Raw genomic sequence first — 23,792 nt, forward strand, 5'->3', positions numbered from 1 at the left:
TGTGTTTTCTTTTTGGCTTAAATATTCCAGCTCTTTGTGATAAATCCCTGGCTCAGGAAGAACACGTTTTGGCACCACCTGACTCTGGAGCTCCCCGCATGACTTTAGGTCTGCCACTGTTTCAGCCCAACCTGCTTCATAGGGTGGAACTGGGGATAACATTAGGAAGAAACAGAAAAACTGTTTTAAAAGCTTAAATTTGGGGTAAAAAATATGTGTTTCCCTTATAGAGCCAAAACCCCATCAGAAAACAGGCAGCTTCTGTGTAACCAATCTGCAGGAGTCAAATTTTAGGAAATGCAGTTGAAAGAACACTGCATAGAAAATGGGCTCTTCTGGATAAAACTTAAATATGCCCTTTTTTATTTGCAATATACATCATGTTTTTTTCCTATCTAGCTTTATAATTTGTTAAGTGATTGCAGAAAAGGGTCAGATGATCAGTGAAATTAGAACAATTATTTTTGTGGCCCTTGTGAGTATACAGTTGGGGTATATATAGATTTGAAATAAATGCTCACTCAACTACGGTATGTCCAAAGCAGCTCTACTCAAAACCTTGAAGTACCATGTCCTTTGGAAGCCTCACATGGCTCCTTCAAGTTATCTGAAAGTCTGCTTATGCATACCAGTTGGGCATGCATGAATAGACTATCAGTAACTGAAGAGTAGGGCACATTCTTTAGCACTTGAAATGGGTGCTTTGCTAGTTTTAACAGACTTTCGGAAATAGTTCTTTTGCTTTGTATAACACTGATATTTGGGCAAAATAAGGTTTTATCTTCAAAATGCTTGACTACATTGCTGGGGAGGCTGCTTGAAGAGTGATAGTCACTATTGATGAGTTGATGACTCCTTAAGGCTGTAGTATCTTTTTAAGGTTTATGCAGAAGATTGAAAAATAAGGTGCTTTAATGTATAGAGAAGGGCTCGGATCACATCTGGTTTGAAGTACTTTTTGCAAGTCATTTCTAAAATGTGCAGAGTCCTAATATTTAAATTATGTTAAGGAAAAAGGATTTAAACCAGCAGACACAAACAGGCAATTTATTTATTTGCAAGGAAGTAAGAGCAGCATTTCTGTCTTCTTACTTAAAATAGCAAAGTTCAAAAGTGATTTATATACTTCTTTGGACAGAAAGATGTACTGTAACTGAATCACAGACACAAAAGGGAGCCATGGTTATATGGCCGAAGCAGAAAACAAAAGGAGTGAGGCTTGAGTGCATTTTTGAAGCAGAAACTAAAAGGAGCCATGACTGTATTTCCAAAGCAAAACAAAGCAGCTTGACAGCATTAGAATGCCTTCTTCCTTCAACAACGGAGGTGCTAATAGGTACTGCTAATAGGTACTGAACTTGAGGCATTGTTGCAGTCAGGAAAATGTCAAGCCAATTAACTCGAGCAAGGTGAAAAACTTAAAAAGTCAGGAAAGGAAGGAGAATTACAAAGTGTTCCTGATAAAAAATTGACAGGGGAGACCTGACTGGGAAAATGGAAAGGAAAAAGGCTTTTTTGGGGGAAAAGGGAAGCACATTTATTTTTAAATTTCCATATTTTATTTCAGTTCAAAATGCAAATATTAGTAATCACTTGGATTGATGTTTTTTTTTCAAAGAAGGCAAAACTATACATTAACCTCTTGCCTTAAAAAATTAACACAGTTTGATAAAAGTAGTCAACTGGCTCACAAAATACAACTGGTAGTCAGCTAAGATTACAAAAAGATCTATGAATTAAAAACATGTTAACATGATTAAAAGGACTTAATGAAAGACATAGAAGCCTCTATAAAGATATATATATTGCCTGCCGTTAAAAAAAATTGCAGTGGCCCCAGCTCAATCCCTTTGAAGGCTATTCCATAAGCAGGGTGCAATTAATCTGCCCTCAGAGTCCCATCCGTAGCCATCAGCTGGAAGGTCCAACTAAGCCCGCCTTTTGTCCTTGGTTAATTTTCTACCGATGTTCTTTGTGAGGTCTACCTTAAGATGGTCCAAGCTGCAGAGCACATTGGTATGGAAAGCTGATCTCACCCTTGGCACAATTTGGGAAGGGAGGTAGAATCATCACTGTCTAGTCATTAGATTTCAGCACCTAAATGTTACATGGACCAGCAGGTGTAAATAACAAACACTAAGAGGATGATGGCTGCTGAGAGCACTACAGTCTTCCGATTCTCGTGACGAAGCATTTTGAGCTCTTTCTCTGCAAAAAAAAAAAAAAGCACATCGTAAAGACACTATAGACTTCTCAAAATAAAATGTAATTTGTTTTAAATATCAAGGTTCTCTGTCTTAAGCCTTTTGCAGTATTATTAAACTGGACAGCATTAGGATTTTAGGTCTTTCTTAAGCACCAGAGAGGACAGTAAAAGAAGCATGATTTCCGGGGGGGGGGGGGAGGGTGGGAAGAGAGGAAGGGACCTCAATCAGCTGCAGTTGTAGAACTTGTAGAACAAAGGCCATTTTAACATTTCTTAAGTAACGTTTCACTTGTCTTTGGAGTATCATTGTAATTTTCTATTCTTTTCCCCATATTATAATTGCCTATTACATTTTTCTTTTTCTGTCATGTATTTTGCACATGGGTAAATTTTCCATGGCACTTGACTCATAACAACCTGAATAGGGCTCAGCATGAAATCTGTGAGCTTTTAGTTTACTTTATATGTACTGTGTGTCTGCCTGGTATCTCCATACTGCTCTCAAAAGATGAACAAGGTTAATCCACTGTATTTCATGAAAGGAAATCTCAAGATGTTCGAAGTATCTTTATATAATTAAAGCTGGAATACTGACAATACTTGTTGCTTTTGCTTAATGCTTTTAAGATTAAGTAGACCATTTTTTTTAAAAAAAGAATATAAAACGTAGTATTTTAATTTAACCCACTAAACGATTTAAAAAACCCCATGATGGTAGGATTGCTCTGATTGACTTTACATAATATTCACAGGGTTGAAATTTTAAATGTTTAAAAATGTATTTTTAGGGCAGCAACTTAGGGGTTGGGAGTAGAATAAAGTATAATCAATGATTAAGGTGCTCCTCCTCAAAATTAAAGCATTTAAACCTTTGAGCCAAGAGTTTTAGGTTTACCAATAGATTAGCCTGAGACTGCTAAACAAACATGACTTTTGATCTGATCTCATTCATACATAGGCATTTTACGTACTTATGTGCCACAAAACACCTTGAATGGAGAAAAAAAGTTGCTTCAAAAGGAATCATTGTAGACAGTGGTCAACTGAATTTGTGCAGGCTGATCTATATAATCTAGGTATATGAGGACTTCCCACAGGGGAAAAAGAAATCCCATTTTATAGTATGGTGCTAAATGCCATTCTGTATATTCGTAGTTCCTCAGGGTAAGGGTGACATACAAATGTAATAAAAAGCTGCTTTAAAATAAAGTCAAAGGCTGTTCAACTTCTGCACTATACAATTTTCATATATCTTATTTTCTGCTGCTATACAGCAATCAAGCCCATTCAGAGACCATTTCAGTGCTTTTGTAATTTCTGGAAGAGGTCAGAGTTTGGGGACGGCTTATTTGACAACAGAATCATTGTTACTGACTGCAGTGGCAGCAGAGGTCAGTGCAGTTCAACGTGGGACTGCCAGAGGAGTATGATTTTAATGGGAAGTCTTGGGTGTTAATATAACAGCTCAGGCAGATGTCCCTTTATATTTGCCAGCTCCCTAAGGGAGGCAGCGTTAGTGTGAAGAGCTCAGTGCATTAAAACATGGGCAAAAGGTCTCTAGCCCTTGGCTGAATGGCAGCTCCAGATTTATTATGGGATTCTTTCTCCTTGTTCTCTGCGCTTTTGAATGCTGACTCTTTCGCAATGTAGTATTGATTGTGGGCATGAAAATACTGCAAATTAATTGTTAGGGGGGGGGAAATCCAACCCAGAACCATTCCTAGATAATATTGTAGCAAGGAGGTTATTAATTTTCTTAGTTTTTTTTTTTAAATAAGTCTTCATATAATATGTATTTACTATTAATTGAATGGCTTCAATAAGGGCCAGTGCTACTTGCCTTCCTAAGTACTAAGTTCCACAGATGAGCAAAAGTTGCACACGAAACAAGCAGTGGAAGGAAGATTTTATATAAATATGGGCATAATAAAAAACAAAGATGGTAAAATTGTACTGTAGACAGATAAAAAGAACCATGAATATGTGGAAGAACCGTACAAAATGATTTTAAAAAGTACAGTTGAACTACAGTTAGAAAATCTTGAAAGTAAAGTTATTTGGGCCCTAGAAAAATATTGCTAACAACCAGCAATATTGTTTAAAATCTTATACAAGATGAGGCAGTTAAAATGCCCCAGATTTTATAATTCAGATTTTTAATCACTAATGCATTTTCATGGAGGCTACAGACATTTACAAACCTGGGTGCTACTTTCAGATTCTAAGATATAATCTTATGTATTGAAAAATATTTTCAAATACATGAAAAATATACTGAAATTTTCAATATTCCAGCAGGTGGCAGTGCAACCTAAACAGCCAAGGACAGATGGTAGGAAAACAATTATCCATTAGGACCTTTCCATACAGCAAAGAAAAGCAAGAATTAAGGCAGTATTTACGCTGTCAAAGGTATTAGACCAGTCTTGCATCTATGGAGGAAGGGAAAAAAAGGCAAGTCTGGAAAGGAATTTGCTGCCTGTCACCTTAAAAAAAAAAAGGACAAACCCTCATTTTTCTTTGCCTAATCTTCAATACTTGGTTCCTGTGAAAATGTATCCCTTGCTCAATTAGCAATGTGTTTTACAATTAAAATTGCTGATTTAAACAATGGGCGTAGAATGATAAACGCCTGACCAATACGGTGTATGTATGTCCAATCACCTACACACGTTAAGTTAAAAACCGGTTTAACCTTTTGAGTATTCTTTCCAGCGTTAGGCAATGTTAACTAGTCTGGGCCCTTCTGAAATGCAAAAAATAAAATATAAAAATCCCTGGCATGATGACACCTTGTGTCAGCGCTGTTCCCTGCTAATGCTTTTGAACTTAGTTCAGGGAGTCTAATGCTGTTCTTTGATAATTTCCTGCTAGAGAGAGAGAGACACTTTGCAGGGAGGGAGATATTTTGATTCTTCACTATCAACTACTGACTGTGAATTCCTTTCCAGGAGTTCTGAGACTTTTCTGTTTCTTCCCAATTAGGCTGTATTGACTTTATCTTTGTACCGCTTGCTGCTGTCGCAGCCAATTACTCAACTGTCTCCAATCACCTCTTGATCCTAAGATACTGTGTTCCTTTCTGGGCCAGGAGATTGTAAGATATAGTCTGATACAAACTAAAGTTTTAGTTTAATCAGGAGCTGGGAACCCATAGCTCCCCCCCTCCCACCGTGCAACTGAAGTAGAATTCTAAGCAATGCCACACAGCATGCTGTGATGAGGAATGCACTAAATTTACCCATCTGGGGAGCCACAACTTGTAAAAAAAAGATAGCTCCTCTTCAACCAAAAAGCTTTACCCTAATGGCTTCCTTTTTATCTGGAGTTTCCACAAATGAAAACATGAACACAATTTTGGAAGATTCGTGTTCTTCTTTTATCAGGAGGCTACTCGAGTTATGCTTTTTAATGTTTTATGCAGAATCTAATGTAAATGCAAGCGTCTTCTCACCACAGGACATCCAGAATTGGGAAGCGTCATCACTGCTTCTACTTATGGTTCTTGTGCTGGACAAATCAAAGCTGATAGAAGTGTATCCTGCACAAACTAGTTTGCCCAAAGGTACCACTAAACAACCGTTTCCCTTTGATGGACAAAAGGAGTGCCAAGACAAGACAGACAATTTTACACTCCCTTTATTATAAGGAAGACCCAATGCAGATTTTCTTTGCAGTGAACTTAATGTAGCCTGTTTTCTCAAGATAGGTTAATGCCCTTAGCTTGTAGAAAGCTTTATTAAAACCAACAGTTCTTTTCACTTGTATTTTTAGAGCATGTGTACTTATTTCTGATACGGAACTAAAATCACTTCACTACAGAAGAGGTCAAGTACATCTGGTGGCACACATTATTTCAAATAACTGAAGTGTCAAATTACATTTGTTTTGCACAAGTACCCAGAAATGTATTTTAAGTCTGCCCTGGAGCAGTATAAAAAAAGGGGAAAAAACAAATGAATGAGAAGACAGATAAAAAGCACCTGTTTTGAATATCATAACACTTGTGGGAAGTCAGCCCCCGCCTCCCAGAGAAGGAAATATTTTTGGAAATATTTAAAAGACAGAATATATTTCCCTAAAGGATTTAAATGCAGAACCCCGAACCCCCCCCCCCCCAGTCTCTCTATCCCAAATAGAAACCAAGTCTGCAGAATTGCAGATGTGATAATCTTGTCAGAAAGATTGGAATCAGGAAACTGGGATTAGGAAGAAAGAACCCTAGAATCAACACCAAAAATCTAACAGTCATCGGCCACGGCCCCAGGGAAGCAGGATATGACCCTTGGGACATAATGGGATTAACCCACCACCATCAGAATACCAGAGAGGCACACTCAGATTCAGGGCAAAGTTCATGCCACAGGAAAAACTCCAGAGGGTATAAATACCCACTCCCTACATGTGCTCACTCTTTTCTTCCAGAGCCATCTTTCTGTCTGGCTCTCCTCTTCAATAAACTGCAACCTTCTTTCTAAAGCAGTCGCCATGTTGTTTAGTCCCAGCTAGGACTGAACCATGATGAAGACTTTTCTTTCAACACACTTAATAGGTATTCTCCTCCAAGTATCATTTAATTTCAGTAGCTTGGTCATTTTCAAATCTAAAATAAGAGGGTTTATACCTGTTCAGACAGCTGTAGGAAGTATTGTGAAGTGCTTGGCCCATTTTGTTTATGTAGCACTTTGTCAGACAGATAGGGGGAGACGAAAGGTCTCTTTCGGGAGCATGAAGTGCAGGCAGTATCTGGAGGCTATTATCACCTCTAGAGTGTAATGCTGCCTGGAGCTGCTTTTGAAGGCCACCTGGAAGCTGTAATTGATGCAAAATGCAAGTCCCACATGCTGCTGGATGACAGTTTTCAGTGCCACATATAGAAGCATTGAGGTTTTATGGGCACTACAACGGCTCCAATATGCTTCAAAGTGTTGGTTTTAACCCATGCAGATCTTTCTGGCTTAGCACCTTCAGGGCCTTCAGATATATTTTATCTTGAGCTGGGATGCTGAGGGCCCTCTCCCCTCAGCATTATCTTGAGCATGGCATTTATCAGCATTATGTCCCATTCCTATGAAACACTCTATCCACAGAGATACTGATGGCATTCTCCCTGATTATATTTAGAAGCACAGTCAAAACAGAGTATATGGAAATGTTTTAATATGTAATCTTAAGTGATATTACTGAGGATTTTCAAACAAATGGTGATCATTTGTTGGAATACTGGGACAGATTTTGAATCTTGCTTTTAGTGATTATAAATTGTCTATGTATTCTTGTAAGCCTTTGAAAGTCCACAGAGACTCAGCAGTATGCAAATATTGCATGTAAACAAATAAGAACTGATGATCTCCAAATTTTGCTACTGGGGTACAAAACATAGTGTATTCTCTTTAAAGAAACCCAAATGATAAATTGCTGCACATTTAAATCTAAGTAGTCCTGAGAGTCCAATTTTCTAGGTCAGGAGACATGCATTTTATTTATATTTATTTAAATATTCTTTGTTTTGTACTTTGCTCTGGACAGATTTAAAATGTAATAAAGCCATTTTTAAAAATCTCCATTGATGATCTTGACTTTTAACATTTATAACAGCTCAGTGTAAATGAAACAGACTTACATTCTGCCTGGATTAAAATGAGCTTGAGTTTTTTGGTGAGGGAGCCCCATAAGTGGAGCAATGCTATAGAAAAGGTCCTAGATCAAGAATCTCCTCTTAATGATGGGATACACAGCAAGGCCAGTGAACATCAGAGGTTACGTAGGTATTTCAGTTATAGCAACTTATAACAGTTGTTTTCTGCTAGAATAGGCAGAAACATCTTCTCTCATTTCTTCATTGACTTGTGCTATAAATGCTGCCAAACCTCCTTATCTGCCTCTGCACCTACAAATTAAATGGAGGGACCTCTTGAACCTTCCAGATGTGTAAAAAAATCATTTTAATGGTGTCTTCTGCACCTTTCTGGATTGTAGTTTTTTATTTACTTGCAGTTCTTCTTTTGAAAATGTAACTCCACAGAAGTGTAGACAGGCAAATATATGACCATTGTCACAAAGTGTGAGACTTCTAACGTATCTAACGTATCAAGGAATTTGTAAACTTTTAAAAACTTTTTATAATAATACTATTTTAAAAACTCTGTTTCCACCTCAGATAACTTTGAATGCATTTTTTTCAGTTTCAGAGAAAATTACCTTAATTACTTCCCAAATGTGGTATCTTCCAGCAATTCTTGGCTGGAAATTCTGGTGGGTGACATCCAAGCTACCCGAAGGGCACCATAACAGGAAAATTTATATATTTCTTACCATAAATTTCAGCTTTGGTTTCTAGCATGTTTTTCTCTTTTTCCAGTGACTCTCTGCAAGGAAGTGGGAAAGACAGACTTAGGGGAAAAAAAATAAAGGTTTCTGGCCCACAAAGATCTAGTTAGCTCCTACAGCAGCAGACGAGATACAGCCTAGTTATATTACTTGTTTGCTAGGAGGTGACTAAGTGTTCCTTTGAACATGCTTTCATTTTGCTATGTTAATTTTCCTGCACACTTTTTAAAATCAGTCTTATGGTTCTTTCTCTGATTTGGAAGTGACATAATTGACTTGTGAGTTGTTACAGTACTTGCTATATGTAACAATTAAAACCAAGTTTGTGCATCCCCTTAAAAAGAGTTTTTAGAAAAGCCATGGAAATGGGATCATGAAATTCTCTCAAAGAAAAAATTTGATCTTTTTCTCTCACTTTTAAACTCTTGACTGCCTTTACAATATGAAACATTCAGCTTGGAATCCTTTTTTGTGCATGTTGGGTGAAATCTATACACATTTTAATCCTGCTTCATTTTTTATAAAACTTGTAGCTAAATTAAAAAAAACCTCAATTTTAAACAAGAAAGGAATTAATCCAAGATTTATATTGTTAGCACAAAAATTAATCCATAGTTTAAAGCATGAGAACAAAACAAAACATCTGAAAGTAATCTATCAACAGCTCCATTATAACACAGAAAACACATAATAACACATAATAACACAGCAGCATTGGTGTAGCTGGAAATAAATATACACTAGCAGTTTGTTTGTCAGTTCCCAGTAAGCTCTCTAGTATAGTTAGGAAAGGCAGTAAGTACAATACATTTTATCCCTAGAGAATGAAACAAGAGCCAGAGTGAAAATGGTGCCAAACTAGATCACAGAGTGAATTAAGGGTGAAGCGCAGGATAAAGTTATATTGGAAAAGCAAAAGCAGGGTTCTTAGAAGTGTATTGGAAGAAAAAAACCCGTCAAATTGAGACAATTCTACAATTACTGAGTGTCTAATACAGGTAGTCCTCAACTTACAACAGTTCATGCAGTGACCGTTCCAAGTTACAATGGCACTGAAAAAAGTGACTTATGACCATTTTTCATACTTACAACCATGGCAGCCTCCCCAGGGTCATGTGTTTTACATTCGGATGCTTGACAACTGCTTCACATTCATGACGGTTGCAGTGTCCCAGGATCATGTGATCACCTTGGTGACCTGACAAGCAAAGTCAATGGAGAAGCCAGATTCACTTAACGGTGATACTATTTAACAACTGCAGTGATTCACTTAACAAATGTGGCAAGAAAAGTCGTAAAATGGAGCAAAATGTACTTAACAAATTTCTCAGTTAGCAACATAAAATTTTGGGCTCAATTGTGGTTGTAAGTTGAGGACTACCTGTATATATAAAAAAATCTTGAGAAGTAGAGATGAAGAGTAATTTGAGAATTAGAATGAAATGGAACCCCAACTTTGTAATCCATATGCCTTCTCCTAGGGTAGGTGTCATAGGAAGACTAAATTATTTGTGATGGCTGTGTACTGTTTTCAGTAACACCAAATGCCCCTGAATAAAATTGCTGAGGAACATAAACAGAGAAAGTTTAGTTCTTTGATACGGTATTTATGAGTTTCCCACAATCCAGAAAGTGGAGCAGAATAAAGCCTTTAGTCCAATCCCACAGAATATTTCATCATGGTGCAGCTACCTTTCAATGTTTGCTATTGCCAAAAGCCATTTTCTGTCCTGAAATCTGAATGATAATGGGCAATTACATCATGTCACATCCTTTAATAGTAATACTTTGTGGAGAGGAATTCCACAGTGTCAGCAGCTGTTTTCTTGTGCTGAATAATAATAATAATAATAATAATAATAATAATAATAATAATAATAATAATAATAATAATAATAATAATAATAATAATAATAATAATAATAATAATAATAATAATTAATAATAATTAATAATAATAATAAAAAATAATAATTCTGGAGGCAGGTTGTTCCACTGGTTAATTGTTCTAACTGTCAGGAAGTTTCTCCTTAGTTCTAGGTTGACACCAGAAAGTGACTCTGAGGTGACAAGATGCTACTGGTACAATAAAAAGCCAAGGAACAACTATGAACAGAATAGCTTCTGCTTGGACTGACAGGACTTTAAATCTCTAAAATTACTGAGGACCAATTAATTTACTTTTATAGCTTTTCTTCTTTAAAAGTAGAGCCCCACTTTATTCTGTGGTAGCATAAATGTCAATGAAGCGTTTGTTCAGTTTGGGGTACTTCAGGGCCGATATATTGTAAATAAATTAGCACAGGTTCAGAGGAAGGTAACAGACAGGGTGGAAAATTATCCCTAAATAGAAAAGGAGTAATTGGGCTTGTTTATTTAGGTCAGGGGTCTGCAACCTTGACAACTTTAAGACTTGTGGACTTCAGCTCCCAGAATTCCTCAGCTAGCATAGTTGAATTCTGGAAGCTGAAGTCCACAAAGTTGTCAAGGTTGCAGAGACCCCTGATTTAGGGGAATAGGAGCCTCAATAAGCAATCTCTAGATACCTTGTATGGATGAAAGGCAAATTGTTTTCTGCTGATTTAGAAGGCAAAATTATGCTTAGTGGGCTCATGGTATAGAAATGTTAATTTCGGGGGAATCTCAAGGGAAATTTTTATACAAGGAAAAGGTTTTTGAAAAGGAAAAATATCTATCAGGGAAGTTCTAGCTTTGGATTATCTTACTTTAACTCTACAATTTATGTAATATAATTAAGATTTTTTTTATCACACTTAGAGGAAATAAAGTGCTGCAAAATATGAAATTCTAGGCAGCTGGAGGGCAGAAGCTACTCTAAATGGCTTCTAAGTATTAATGAGAGGAAAACATCTCAGCAGCAAACATATGGTTTAGAAAGGAAACTGAGGGAAAGAGTAGCATGGTTGAAAGTGCTCCTCTGCATTGGGAAGAACAGCACTAAAGTAGCCCTCTCTTGACCTTCCCAAAGCTAAGTTGAGCTAATTTCTGCCTCCCTCCTCACATCCCTCAGGAGAAAAGGATGTGAGAATTAGTCCTGTCCTGGCTTTGCCAGAAAGCCAAACGAAGGAGCTTTGCTGGTGAGCTAACTGGCAAATACCCACTGACAGGCATTCATTAACTGGATCTCGGCCAGCTAACTGGCCACATCCAGGTCTTTTGACAGGCATAATAACATGCATAGCTGGCTAGTTTAGCCACACCCCAGCTTTTTCAAGAATAGGCCGACATCCCATCTTGCCCCATCTATACCCTCAGCATAGAAAAAGGAAAGTTAACCTAGAGACTATATGGGTCAGACGGTCAACAGAAGAAAAGATAGCAATGGGATTAGCAATGGCATCAACTTCCCATCGTCCTGTGCTCCCACAGGGAGGGCCTTCTCAGGGTACCGCCGGTTAAGGAATGCCGGTGGGTTATTCCCAGGGGAAGAGCGTTTTCTGTGGGCGCGCCAGCCCTATGGAACCAACTTCCCACGGAACTTAGGACTGCCCCCGACCTTTGTTCATTTCGCCGGGACCTGAAAACTTGGCTCTTCGAGCTGTCTGGCCCAGACTGAGGGGTTTTAATTTTTAATTGGGTTTTAGTTTTAAATTTCGGGGACTTGAATTAATTGTTTTAACTGATTTTAATTTTTGTATGTTATGCTTTTAATTTTCCCTGTAAACCGCCCTGAGTCCTACGGGAATAGGGCGGTATATAAATTTAATAAATAATAATAATAATAATAATTAGGAACTGGGGAGCAACAGATGGGCAACATCAGCAGCAACAAGCGATAACCATGGTGACATCCATCTGCATAGGACCAAGAGCCACAATAAGAAGCTTGATCCCTGCTTAGAGTTCAGTCTGACACTGCAGCTTAATGCTCAGGAGCAACTGTTTACAGATTGGCCTAGAGCTTGGCAACAACTTTGTTCTGCAGCTTGATATATTCAGGGAACAACCAAGCTGAAGCTGCACAAATCCCCAATGCGTGTAAGAAATTTTAGAGGAAGACAAAAAATTATATCCCCTTTTAATATATCAGAACTTACAAAAAGGCTGAATTCACCAAGATCTGGCTATCATCTCATTAGAACTGAACAGTGAACACTACACAGCCAGAGCACAAATCATGCGTTGGGAAAGTGTGGAATATAATACAGTATTTGTGCAAAGTTCTTATCCAATCTGCGAAGCGTCCAGTCAAGGCAAAATCATTCTCCACAGAAATATTTAAATGAACTATCAGAAATTCAAAATATAAAGCAGCATCTCCCAATAAAGAGAATTCAATGAAGTATTTCTGCCTTGTCCTCTATATTCAATATACTCCTTTTTAAAACAAATGAGAAGCTCATTTTTATCACTGTTTGATCCAGAACAGCACGCAATAATCAAACCAATATATTGTGAAAGCCACAGATATATGCAGGTAGAAGAGACCCAGAACAAATTCTAATAGTACCTTCGTGCAGATGTTAGTTCTTCTCTGCGTAGCTTAAAATCCACCTCTTCCAAGGCTTGCCTGCAAACGGTCAACTTGTCTTCTAGGGTCTCTACCTGAAACACACAGACAAGTAAGAATGACAAGACATTTCATTGAGGTCCATTCTATTAAACAGCAGCACTTGACCAGAGAGTGCATCTCTTGCATTTTAGCTGGAGGATTTGCTGCAATTAAAATTCTCATGACCAAATTTTCTGAGCAAAACAGACAAAACCTCTGGATTGGAACCATCATTACCAATAAGGCAAACAATACTGAGTGAGCCCATAACCTTCTGTTCCACCACCTGTACTTCAAACTGCACTTCCAATATTTATTGTTCATCTGTTCGTGTGGGGTAATTTTATTACAAATTCTGTGAAATATTCCAGAGACACAACTTCTGATTTTCAGACAGGAGGAAATGTGACAGAAACAAATAAAAACAGTGGTTACAGATAATCCAACTTGCAACCATTCAATTACTGTTTGAAGTTACAACAGCTCTCAAAAAAGTTTTGTACAACCATTCCTCGCATTTAATGCCCACCACAGCATCTCCACAATCATGTGATCAAAATTTGTGGGCTTGGCAACCACCATGTATTTATGACGGTTGCAGCATCCTGTAGTCACGTCATCACCATTTATCACCTTCCCAAGTCTGACAAGGAAAGACAATGGGGGAAGCCAGATTTGCTCAATGATCACAAGACTCATTTAGTAGCAGTGATTGGCTTAACTATGGCAGTGGAGCAGTGGGCTAATGCCTCCTTAAGTAACACCAGCTGCCTGCAATTAGTGCAGGTTCGAGTCCCACCAGGCTCAAGGTTGACTCAGCCTTCCATCCTTCCGAGGTAGGTAAAATGAGGACCCAGATTGTTGGGGGCAATAAGCTGACTTTGTAATAATGCCGCTTGGGTGTGTGTGTGAAAGCCCTAATAAGCAGGCATATACATAGAATGAAGGCTACTGCTAAGCTTGTAAGCCGCCCTGAGTCTTCGGAGAAGGGCGGGATATAAATGGAATTTTAAAAAAAAAGTCATAAAATTGGGCACGACTCACTTAACAACCACTCTGCTTAGCAACAGAAATTCTGGTCTCAAATGATCATAATAGAGGACCAGCAGTATTTAAATAAGTTAAATTGGTTTTCTAGTTGGAACTCCACCAGGACTGAAAAGAGATTGGGATCAACCCAGCATCAATGATAAGATTTCAATCCCTGTAATTAAACATTCCAAGAGTCACTGAATCCAGGCATAGGCTTTCAGAACTGAAATTGAATTTGGGCCAAATTTCAAATAGAAATAAGCTGGGATTAACATTAAAATGCCCAGTTCCCCAGCTTTAGTTTTATATACCAGCAACTGAACAAATTTCTTCTGCTGACTAAATTATCAGGTAGTGGCTGCCTCTGCCATAACTGTTTAGTCCAATTCTCATGACTCATAACTTATTTGACCAATGGCAAGGGTTTACAGAAATTGTGAATCAAAGCGTATATACAGAAATTGTGAGTCAAAGCATATCAACTAATTAAGGAACATCACACATTACTAGTTCTGAGCTAACGAAGGCTAAATTGCTACGGATGGGAGGATGGGGAAAAAGGGAACCTCCAGGCTTCCAGTGACCTTGTGTAGAGACTGCTGAGTGCCTATTGCCATTAGCTATGGAAACAAACAATAAGTAAGATAATTACTTAGAGAAGAAAGTGGTACAAGATCAGTAATCTTTTCAGGTAAGCTACATACATGTAGTCCTTGACTTAGGACCACAACTGAGAACAAACTTCCTTTTGTTAAGCGAGGTGGTTGTTAAGTGAACTAAGCCCAATTTTATCACCTTTTTTGTCATGATTATTGAATTGCAGAGTTGTTAAGTGAATCTGGCTTTTCCACTGACTTTGCTTGTTGGAAGCTGGATTACGAATGGTGATCACTTGATAGCAACCTTTTCACCCACTGTACCACTTTTAGGATATGGCAACATCCGAGTACCACAAGTCGCCTAGCAAGGTGTCAAGAACTTGATGACAAAAAAAAAGGAAAAAAGTGATGAGGTACAGGTAGTCCTCGACTTACAACAGTCCGCTTAGTGACTGTTTGAAGTTACAATGGCACTGAAAAGTGGCCCCCAAGCCACAGCCAAGCAAGACACCTGCCTGCCCACCAGGTGGCGCTCTTCCTCCTGTGCGAGGTTTTCATTGTTGTGAGCATTTCTGTTGAGGATTGGCAGTGGGGGTGGGGTGGGGTGGGTGTTTGGTTTTTATTCCTCCCGTCTGGTGAGTGGTTGCAGCAGGTTTTGGTCACTTCACATGACCCTGGGACACTGTGACCATCATAAATATGAATCTGTTGCCAAGCATCTGAATGTAAATCACAAGACCCTGGAGATGCTGCAACATTCCAGCTGATTGGCACTTCTTCTGGGCTCAGCAGAAGCACCGGGATCAGCGCTGAGCTCCAGCTGGAGCCTGGCGCTGATCCTGGTGCTTCCGCTGAGCCCTGACAGCCCTGCAGCTCCAGCCATCTCTTGCTCAGGCTTGTGTGGTGCTGCCACCGGTTCAGCTCATTCCCCTCCTCCGCTACCACTTTTCTAGGATGGTCACGTACCACCTGCCAGGTGCCAATGTACCACAGGCGGTACACGCACCACTGGTTGTAAAGCCCTGTTCTATGCTGTGCCCAGATTTTGATTAGATGATCACAGGGATGCTGTGGCAGTCATAAATGTGAGGACAGTTTGTAAATCATTTCTTCAGCATTGTCATTTATTTGAGCAGTTGCTAAATGGTGGCAAGTCAAGGACTACCTACTTGTGCTACATAACCCCTTTCTCAAATTTGGAAATCAAATCTAAGGGCCAAATGATAGGACCAAAAAGACTATTTGCATTCCAAGGGCTGTTTTATATAATGCATGTATCCCCAGTAATGGAAACAGAGAAAAACTATCCCTTCAGATAACAAGTCTCAACCTGGCTAAGGGTATTAAAGCATAAAATAACTCATAGCTGATATGGATGCACATCTGGATCTACATCAGTTTTTTAGTTTTACTTCTGCTCTCCAGATGTTTGGGGACTAAAACACTCAGAACAATTTGTACCTTCAGTTTCTCAGTCCACAGTTTTTGAAGCAAAATAAATACTTCTGCTTCTTGAAGCTGATAATATGCACATATTTTCCTACAAGCAATTAATGAGAAATCTCCCATGTTATTGTTAATATATACGTTACAACATATAGGTATGGAATATAATCACAGTCATTAAAATAATATACAGGTGGCCCAACCTGGGAAATGTTGATATGCTTTTTTCCCCCAGCTGCTTGGATTCCCCCACCCCCCCTGAAATAAGACATCATTTATACTACCTTTACTGCTTTTTTTTTACATCTTCAAAATAAAAAGCTGACATTGGAAGAGGCCCAGGGACTTGCCCCAGGTGGAGCAGGCAAATTAACTTGGGCAATTCTAAGTCTCAAGTGGATACTTTTAACTGCTGTGATCATCTTGTATTCAGCTGGAGTTGTGGCAGGAAGCAACTGCTGGCTGCTTAAGATAGTCATCTAATTAGTCTGCTAATTTATTTTTCAGTAAAGTGGAAAGACAAGAGAGGGAGAGGAACAGCTGAAGCAGGCTGCCTAGGCAATCAAGGTTTTGAGGAGGGAAAGAAAGTCACGCCAAAGGGACAAGGGCCCTGGGGATTCTCACCGGTTTGGAGCCCAAGTTAAACCGCTGTTTTGTCATTCTGGGTACAAAGAATATGGTCTTTGCTGGCTAGGAGAATATCTTATCAACTTTCAAACTACTGTCCATCTAGCCATGCAGAGTACACCCACTCATACAAATATTTCACTCTTTCCCTTTTATTGAGTTCTGCGCTCTTATTCAGAGATGCTACAGTCCAAACACCGGATGAGGTGTTCTCTCTCCCTTTCAGGAGGATTAGACAGGGCACTTGGCATGATGAGAAGATAATAAAAATGGCCGACAAACTTCATGCCTGCTTCCTTTCCAATTCCCTTTTTCATTGCATATGCTGCCTCACCTTTGCCCCCAAAAGTCAAGGGAAAGTGGGATTGTTCACCTGGTCTGCCTCTCCCATTAGCCCGATGAGATAATACGGAATTGGGAGAAGTGAAAGACATTTCCTACCACAGCATGTATCCCTTCCACAAGTAATATTTGAAAATCAATTCTACTGATCCCTGATTAATCACTTTATGGGTTAATTCTGGGCTAATTAGCAATTCTCACACTCTGCTTTGGGAAAGCAAGCGAAGTTAGCCTCAGGCAAGGGACAGGAGAGAAAAACAGAGGTGGGGGACTAATTTATGCCAAGAAGAGCAAGCTGCTACGGAAAAAAAGGTACTGTCTTTCCTTGTAGATCTAATAGCTGATGACAAAATAGATCAGTTGAAATGTTATTATGTAAAGTACTGGTGTTTAGCAACAATAATGGTAGGAGCAGAAAACTTCAAGTTGCCACTGGCCTCTGCTTTTGCTGCAAAAGGCAAATAGAGTACAAAGAAAAATTATTCAGGATAATACCAAAGGTTCAGCTAGTCCAGCATCCTTCTTGCCCAAATAATCAAATACTTATGGAAAGCACACAAACATAAAGGAAAGAACTACTCCTGCTGTTCTTGCTGCTTAGCAACCAGCCCTGAGTGTCATCATATCTAATAGATCTTTAAAGACCCTTTCTGCACAAATTTGACCATGCTGCCACAAATTTTCCTGTTCTGAGAGCAGATGTTGTTCTCAGATACATGCTGTTTCTGTGGCTATTATGAGAATTCATATGGATTTAATTTAATATGTACTTAATTCCCATCGTCTCTATGAGCTACTTAGGAGGAGGTGTGAGATCCAAAGAAAAGGTGAAGATTTTTTTCTTCTTAAACTGACACCCTCCAGTGGACTACAAGTCTACTGACCCCCAGGCACATAGTCGTCCTCTCTGATTTCAAGGTCCTAGCAATGTGACTGTCTTCTTCGGTTCCATGTTTTGCTGAGCCTTTCATTCATTCATTCATTCATTCATTCATTCGTTCGTTCATTTATTTATTTATTTATTTTATTAAATTTATATGCCGCCCTTCTCCCTAAGGACTCAGGGCAGCGCACAACAATAAAAATTTAAAACATAAAATAGAAAATTTAAAAAGAAGTAAACAATAAATACAATAATTATATGACAATTTAAAAACCAGTAAAAAGCTAATTAAAACCGTAGTCAGTCCAGGCCCGCTTGTTGGAACAACGTCTTCAGGTCACGGCGGAAGGACCGAAAGTCAGGGGTCGTCCGCAGCTCCGGGGGCAATTCATTCCAGAGGGTCGGCGCGCGCCCACAGAGAAGGCTCTCCCTCTGGGGGTCGCCAGCCGGCATTGCCTGGCCGACGGCACCCTGAGGAGGCCGACTCTGTGGGAGCGAACCGGGCGATGGGAGGTTGACAATGGCAGCAAGTGGTCTCGCAAGTACCCCGGGCCTAAGCCATGTAGGGATTTAAAGGTTATAACCAGCACCTTGAATCGCAACCGGAAGCCAGTGCAGCTCGTGCAGGAGTGGTGTAACATGGGAGTACCGAGATACTTCCATAAGCACCCGCGCAGACGCATTCTGCACCAGTTGAAGCCTCTGGGTGCTCTTCAAGGGCAGCCCCATGTAAAGAGCATTGCAGTAATCCAAACGAGAAGTGATGAGGGCATGGGTAACCGTGCATAGGGCATCTCGGTCCAAAAAGGGGCACAACTGGCGCAGCAGACGAACCTGTGCGAAGGCCCCCCTGGTTACACCCCCAGAAATGCCCAAGCTCAGTCATTTACCACTCCCCCACCACCACCCCAGTATCTTCTGATGGGAATGGAGGAGAGAATCATATTTACTGCTTACTCCTCCTTATCTAATTAGCTTTTTCCTCTTTAGAATAAATGCAGCAGAACTTTTTTGAAATAAGCATTTAGGCATGTGTTCAGATACAATGACCCCTTCTGAAATTTGGATTCCCTTGAGGGATCTTGAGTCAATTGCCCCAAAAGATAAGCTGGACCTGCAAAGGAGAAAGAATTCATAGCCCCACTGTACATACACTGTACACTTAATGCTGATATTAATTTATACTATCTCTGGTTAAAAGACCAAGAATTGAGACATCACAACTGAGGAATGACATCTGAATACATGCTCAAATATTTTGAGATTCCAAAATAAACAACTTTTCTGATGAAAGAATAAAAAGCACTGTTCCTTGAACAAAGGCCATGAAAAGATGTTAAGAAAAGCTTTTCCAAAACTTTGTCAAGTAAGAGATATTTGATAGGGAATTTTATCTCTGGCATTTAACAAGGTTTATATTAGAATTGTACCAAAAGCAGATAAGGGTCATACTAAGTGTGCTAATTATCATCACCTTATGGTGATGGTGATACAAAGATTTTAACATTGTCACCAAATTATTTATTATGTGTTAAACACTTTTATATGGTCACTCTATTCATGGTGACTCGGGGCAGTTTACACCATTAAAATTCTGCAATATAAAAAAACCCCTAAACCCTTTCTTAAACTATTCAGAACTACAGAATGTAATGAGTAATAAAAAAAGATTCAGCTCTTTTTCTCATGCTAAATTAACTTTGTGGGGCAAACTTTGAAAATTAGGAAATTTTGATAATGGAAAAATTGATTGGAAGCAAAGACCAATTGATAGATGATGAAGTTGAATTTGTTATCGATAAACCAATCTGATATGACGATATTAATAAATAAATGAAATAAAGAATTAGAAGTTCCCATATTGCCTAGAAAATGGGGAAGTATTTTAACTTCTATAACAGTGTAAATGGACCTCAAATTAAGACGTATGTATACACCAAAAAATATTTAGAATTTGCTGGATTCCATTACATTTATACAAAAAAGCCTGTAAAAATAGCATTTTGTTGGAGACAACAGAATAACAGAGTTGGATGGGACCTTGGAGATCTTCTAGTTCAATCCCCTGCTCAAACAGGAGATCCTATATCATTTTAAACAAATGGTTGTCCAGTCTCTTCTTAAAATCTCTGGTGTTGAACCAGTTTGTCGTCACTGTGAGTTGTGGTGTTGGGGGGGCACGAAGGGAGGCTCAGCCAATCTCAATGTATACATGTTGTACTTTGATAATAAAGGTTTATTCATTCCTTCTACTTCTGAATCCACTGGTTGATTATTTTTACTGTCAGGAAATTTCACCTTAGTTCTAGGATGCTTCTCTCCTTAAGTTAGTTTTCATCCGTTGCTTCTTGTCTTCCCTTCTGAGGATAATGCTCATCTAAAATACATTTTTATTACCATGTTTTGGGCCAAAGTATTGAATTAAATAAATATAATTGTGTGACAAAAGCTAAAATTTTCAGATGATAACATTCCTTTGAACTATGTTATCTAGTTCATGGAATTCGACAACCAGAAAATGTAAATGGGATTTCTCCATGCCCTTACCACAGCTAAAAAAAATGTTATTGCAATACTGGAAAGATAAATATATGGCCTCATGCACCCAATGGATTGATTGCGCTTGCAGCCTTTGACTGGATTGCCTATAGACATAGACTTTTTGTCTGGAGAAATATAATAAAAGATGAGATTCATTCACACAAAATACAGATTAAAAATATGACAGCTATATAAATGCATTATATATATATATATATATATATATATATATATATATATATATATATATATATATATATATATATATATATATATATATATATATATATATATATATATATGTACTTGACTAATTGCATTAAATAACCATACGCAGAATTGTAACTACAGCTTAAATGATACATCTTTTTTGTTTTCCACTTAAAACATTGTTTTCTTTGTCAATGCATGTATTTTTTTTAATCTTTGTGGGTTTCCCCAATTCCTCTGTCACTATTTTAAAAGTAATAAAAGAATAAATAAATAAAAGAAATTGCATCCACCCTTGCCTTTATACGTTCTTTAATGAAGAACCTGACATTTAGCTACATCACACATTTTCTGACCATCAAAGGTATTAAATAATGAGGCTACATACCTTCTGACCCTCTGAAAAGAGAAATGAAACTGCTTCTCTCTCAAGTATATTTGCCCATGTCCTTTGCTGGCAGCTTCCCCTCATGCTCCCATTGTTAACAAGTCTATCATAACGTATAAATTGTTTGGATGTTGGAAAAGCACTGGAAAGGCACAAGATAAAGTGAGAAGGAGTAACATTTGTCACACTTCTGTTTCTCACTTAGACCAATATAACCTCCTTATCACTAAGCCAGACCACTGCAATGTGCTCTACCTGGGGATACCTGAGCCAAGAAAGCCAGCTGGTGACTTTGCACTCTCTCTCAGCCCAATCTACCTCATAGGGTGTTACTGTGAGGAAAACAGAAAGAGGAAGGTGTGTTAGATATGTTTGTCACCTTCAGTTATTTTAAAAAACAATAAAGGTAGGATCAAATAAATAATAATAAATAATATCTTGGAAGACTCCTTGGAAGCTGCAGTTGGTGCAGAATGCAGCTGCCCACATGCTGGTATAACAGAATAACAAGAGTTGGAAGGGACCTTGGAGGTTCCTGCTCTGGCAGGAAACCCTATACTATTTCAAACAAGTGGTTGTCCAGTTTCTTCTTAAAAGCTTCCAGTGTGCAGCATTCACAACTTCTGGAAGTGAGTCATCCCGCTGATTAATTGTTCTAACTGTCAGGAAGTTTCTCCTTAGTTCTAGGTTGCTTCTCTCCTTGACTAGTTTCCATCCGTTGCTTCTTGTCCTGCCTTCAGGAGCTTTGGAGAATAGCTTGACTTCTTCTTCTTTATGGCAACCCCTGAGATATTGGAACATTACTATCATGTCACCGCTAGTCTTTTCATTAAACTAGACATACTCAATTCCAGCCACCATGTTTTAAATATATTTGAGCCTCCAGTCTCTTAATCTTCTTAGTTGCTCTTCTCTGTACTCTTTCTAGAGTCTTATTTACTATTACTATTATGATTTTATTCTTACTTCTGTTATGCTGTGCTGTTTTAACCCTTCATTTTGATGTCTTTTATGAATGCATAAGGGACGCGGTGGCTCAGTGGGTTAGGACGCTGAGCTTGTTGATCAGAAGGTCAGCAGTTTGGAGGGTCGAATCCCGAGTGCCGCGTAGCAGAGTGAGCGCCTGTTACTTGTCCCAGCTTCTGCCAACCCAGCAGTTCCAAAGCACGTAAAAATGCAAGTAGAAAAATAGGGACCACTACGGTGGGAAGGTAACAGCGTTCCGTGCACCTTTGGTGTCTAGTCATGCCGGCCACATGACCACGGAGACGTCCTTGGACAAGTGCTGGCTCTTCGGCTTTGAAATGGAGATGAGCACCGGCTCCTAGACTCAGAAACGACTAGCACACACGTGCGGGGGAACCTTTACCTTTACCTTTATGAATGCATATCTTCATATACATAGGATTTTGGTAGTACATTAGATAAACAAATGATCACTATCTATAGACAAAGCCTGATATCAAGAATTTGCTTTCATATAAAATCAAGACAAAGGATCTGTTCAAAGCCAGTAGGGGAAAAAAAACCTCTAATACAAAAGAGCCAGCTTGGTGTAGTGGTTAAAACATCAGGCTACAAACTGAGAGACAGTGAATTCTAGTTCCATCTTAGGAACTAAGGCAACTAGGCGATATTGGACCAGTCATTCTGTCAGAGCCCTGGGAAAAAGGCAGTGGCAAACCACTGATGTGCAAAATCTTACCCAGAAAACTGCAGGGACTTGTTCAGTCACCAGGAGTCAAGACTGACTTGAATACCCCAAAATAAAACAAAACACAAATCCCCTCCAACATATACCTTCGTGACTTATACACCAATACATCAGTTATACACCAGCAATGTATTATTAAACCAGTTCCTTCAAAAAGGAAGATTTTTTTTTACTAAAAACATAGCTTTGTGTTTCTTGTGGAATTCATAGTTGTGAAACAAGCATATGGAAAAGAAGTTATCTGTACAGGATAGTGAAGATTTAGTTCTGTACCGTCATTAATGTATTTCATTCAAACGTATTACTTTTTGCTAGGACTGTAGGACAACTGAACTAACTTAAAATATCAAATACTGTTATAACAATCACATATATTTAACACTCTAAAGCAAAATACCCTAGGAAAGAATTGGGAATTTATAATCTCCTTGCTGAAGGACAGCAATTTTAGATTGGATCAATAACAAGTCAGAAGTTCCGCAGGACACAATGGATGTTCATTTGACTATGTACATCAGGCATGTCAAACTCGTGATGTCACATGACGTTGTGCGATGTATTGCAATTTTCCCCCCATTGCCGGCAATGGGATGGGTGCATTTTTGGGATGATACATCCAGCCCATGGGCCGGCAGTTTGACATGCCTGATGTACATCAAAGGTGATAATCACACAACAAGTACAGGACTTATAAATTAATATGTTTACTCTCTTCTGAACTATTGGAGAGTTGAAACAAGCAATAATATATCAGATTTTACAAGATTTTGATCCAGTTTCACAAGGGAGAAAGTTTGCCTTTGTAGGACACTGCAACTTACATGTTTAAACATACAGGTGACCCTGCTATTCTTACCTAGACAGTAAATTCATCTTTGTGTTTGAACAGGAAAAAAATTGTAGATATCCTAGTCATTTTTATTTCTCTCAGACTATGAAAAAGAAGTCTTCCCCTAGGGAC

The 23,792-nt window shown here is 38.7% G+C and overlaps 1 protein-coding gene across 1 annotated transcript in view; it reads right to left on the bottom strand.

Moving 5' to 3' along the window:
• Positions 1–1,033: 1,033 nt before the first annotated feature.
• Positions 1,034–23,792, bottom strand: part of CCDC167 (coiled-coil domain containing 167) — a 28,335-nt gene continuing 5,576 nt past the window's right edge. The window contains exons 2-4 of the mRNA XM_081313685.1: positions 13,008–13,102; positions 8,522–8,574; positions 1,034–2,208 (exon numbers count right to left, since the gene is read on the bottom strand). Coding sequence (XP_081169811.1) covers positions 2,105–2,208; positions 8,522–8,574; positions 13,008–13,102 — 252 coding nt within the window. The 3' untranslated portion in view covers positions 1,034–2,104. The remainder of the gene's footprint in view (positions 2,209–8,521; positions 8,575–13,007; positions 13,103–23,792) is intronic.

This window comes from Vipera berus (assembly GCF_964194415.1).
Source record: "Vipera berus genome assembly, chromosome: 1".
Lineage (NCBI taxonomy): Eukaryota > Metazoa > Chordata > Lepidosauria > Squamata > Viperidae > Vipera > Vipera berus.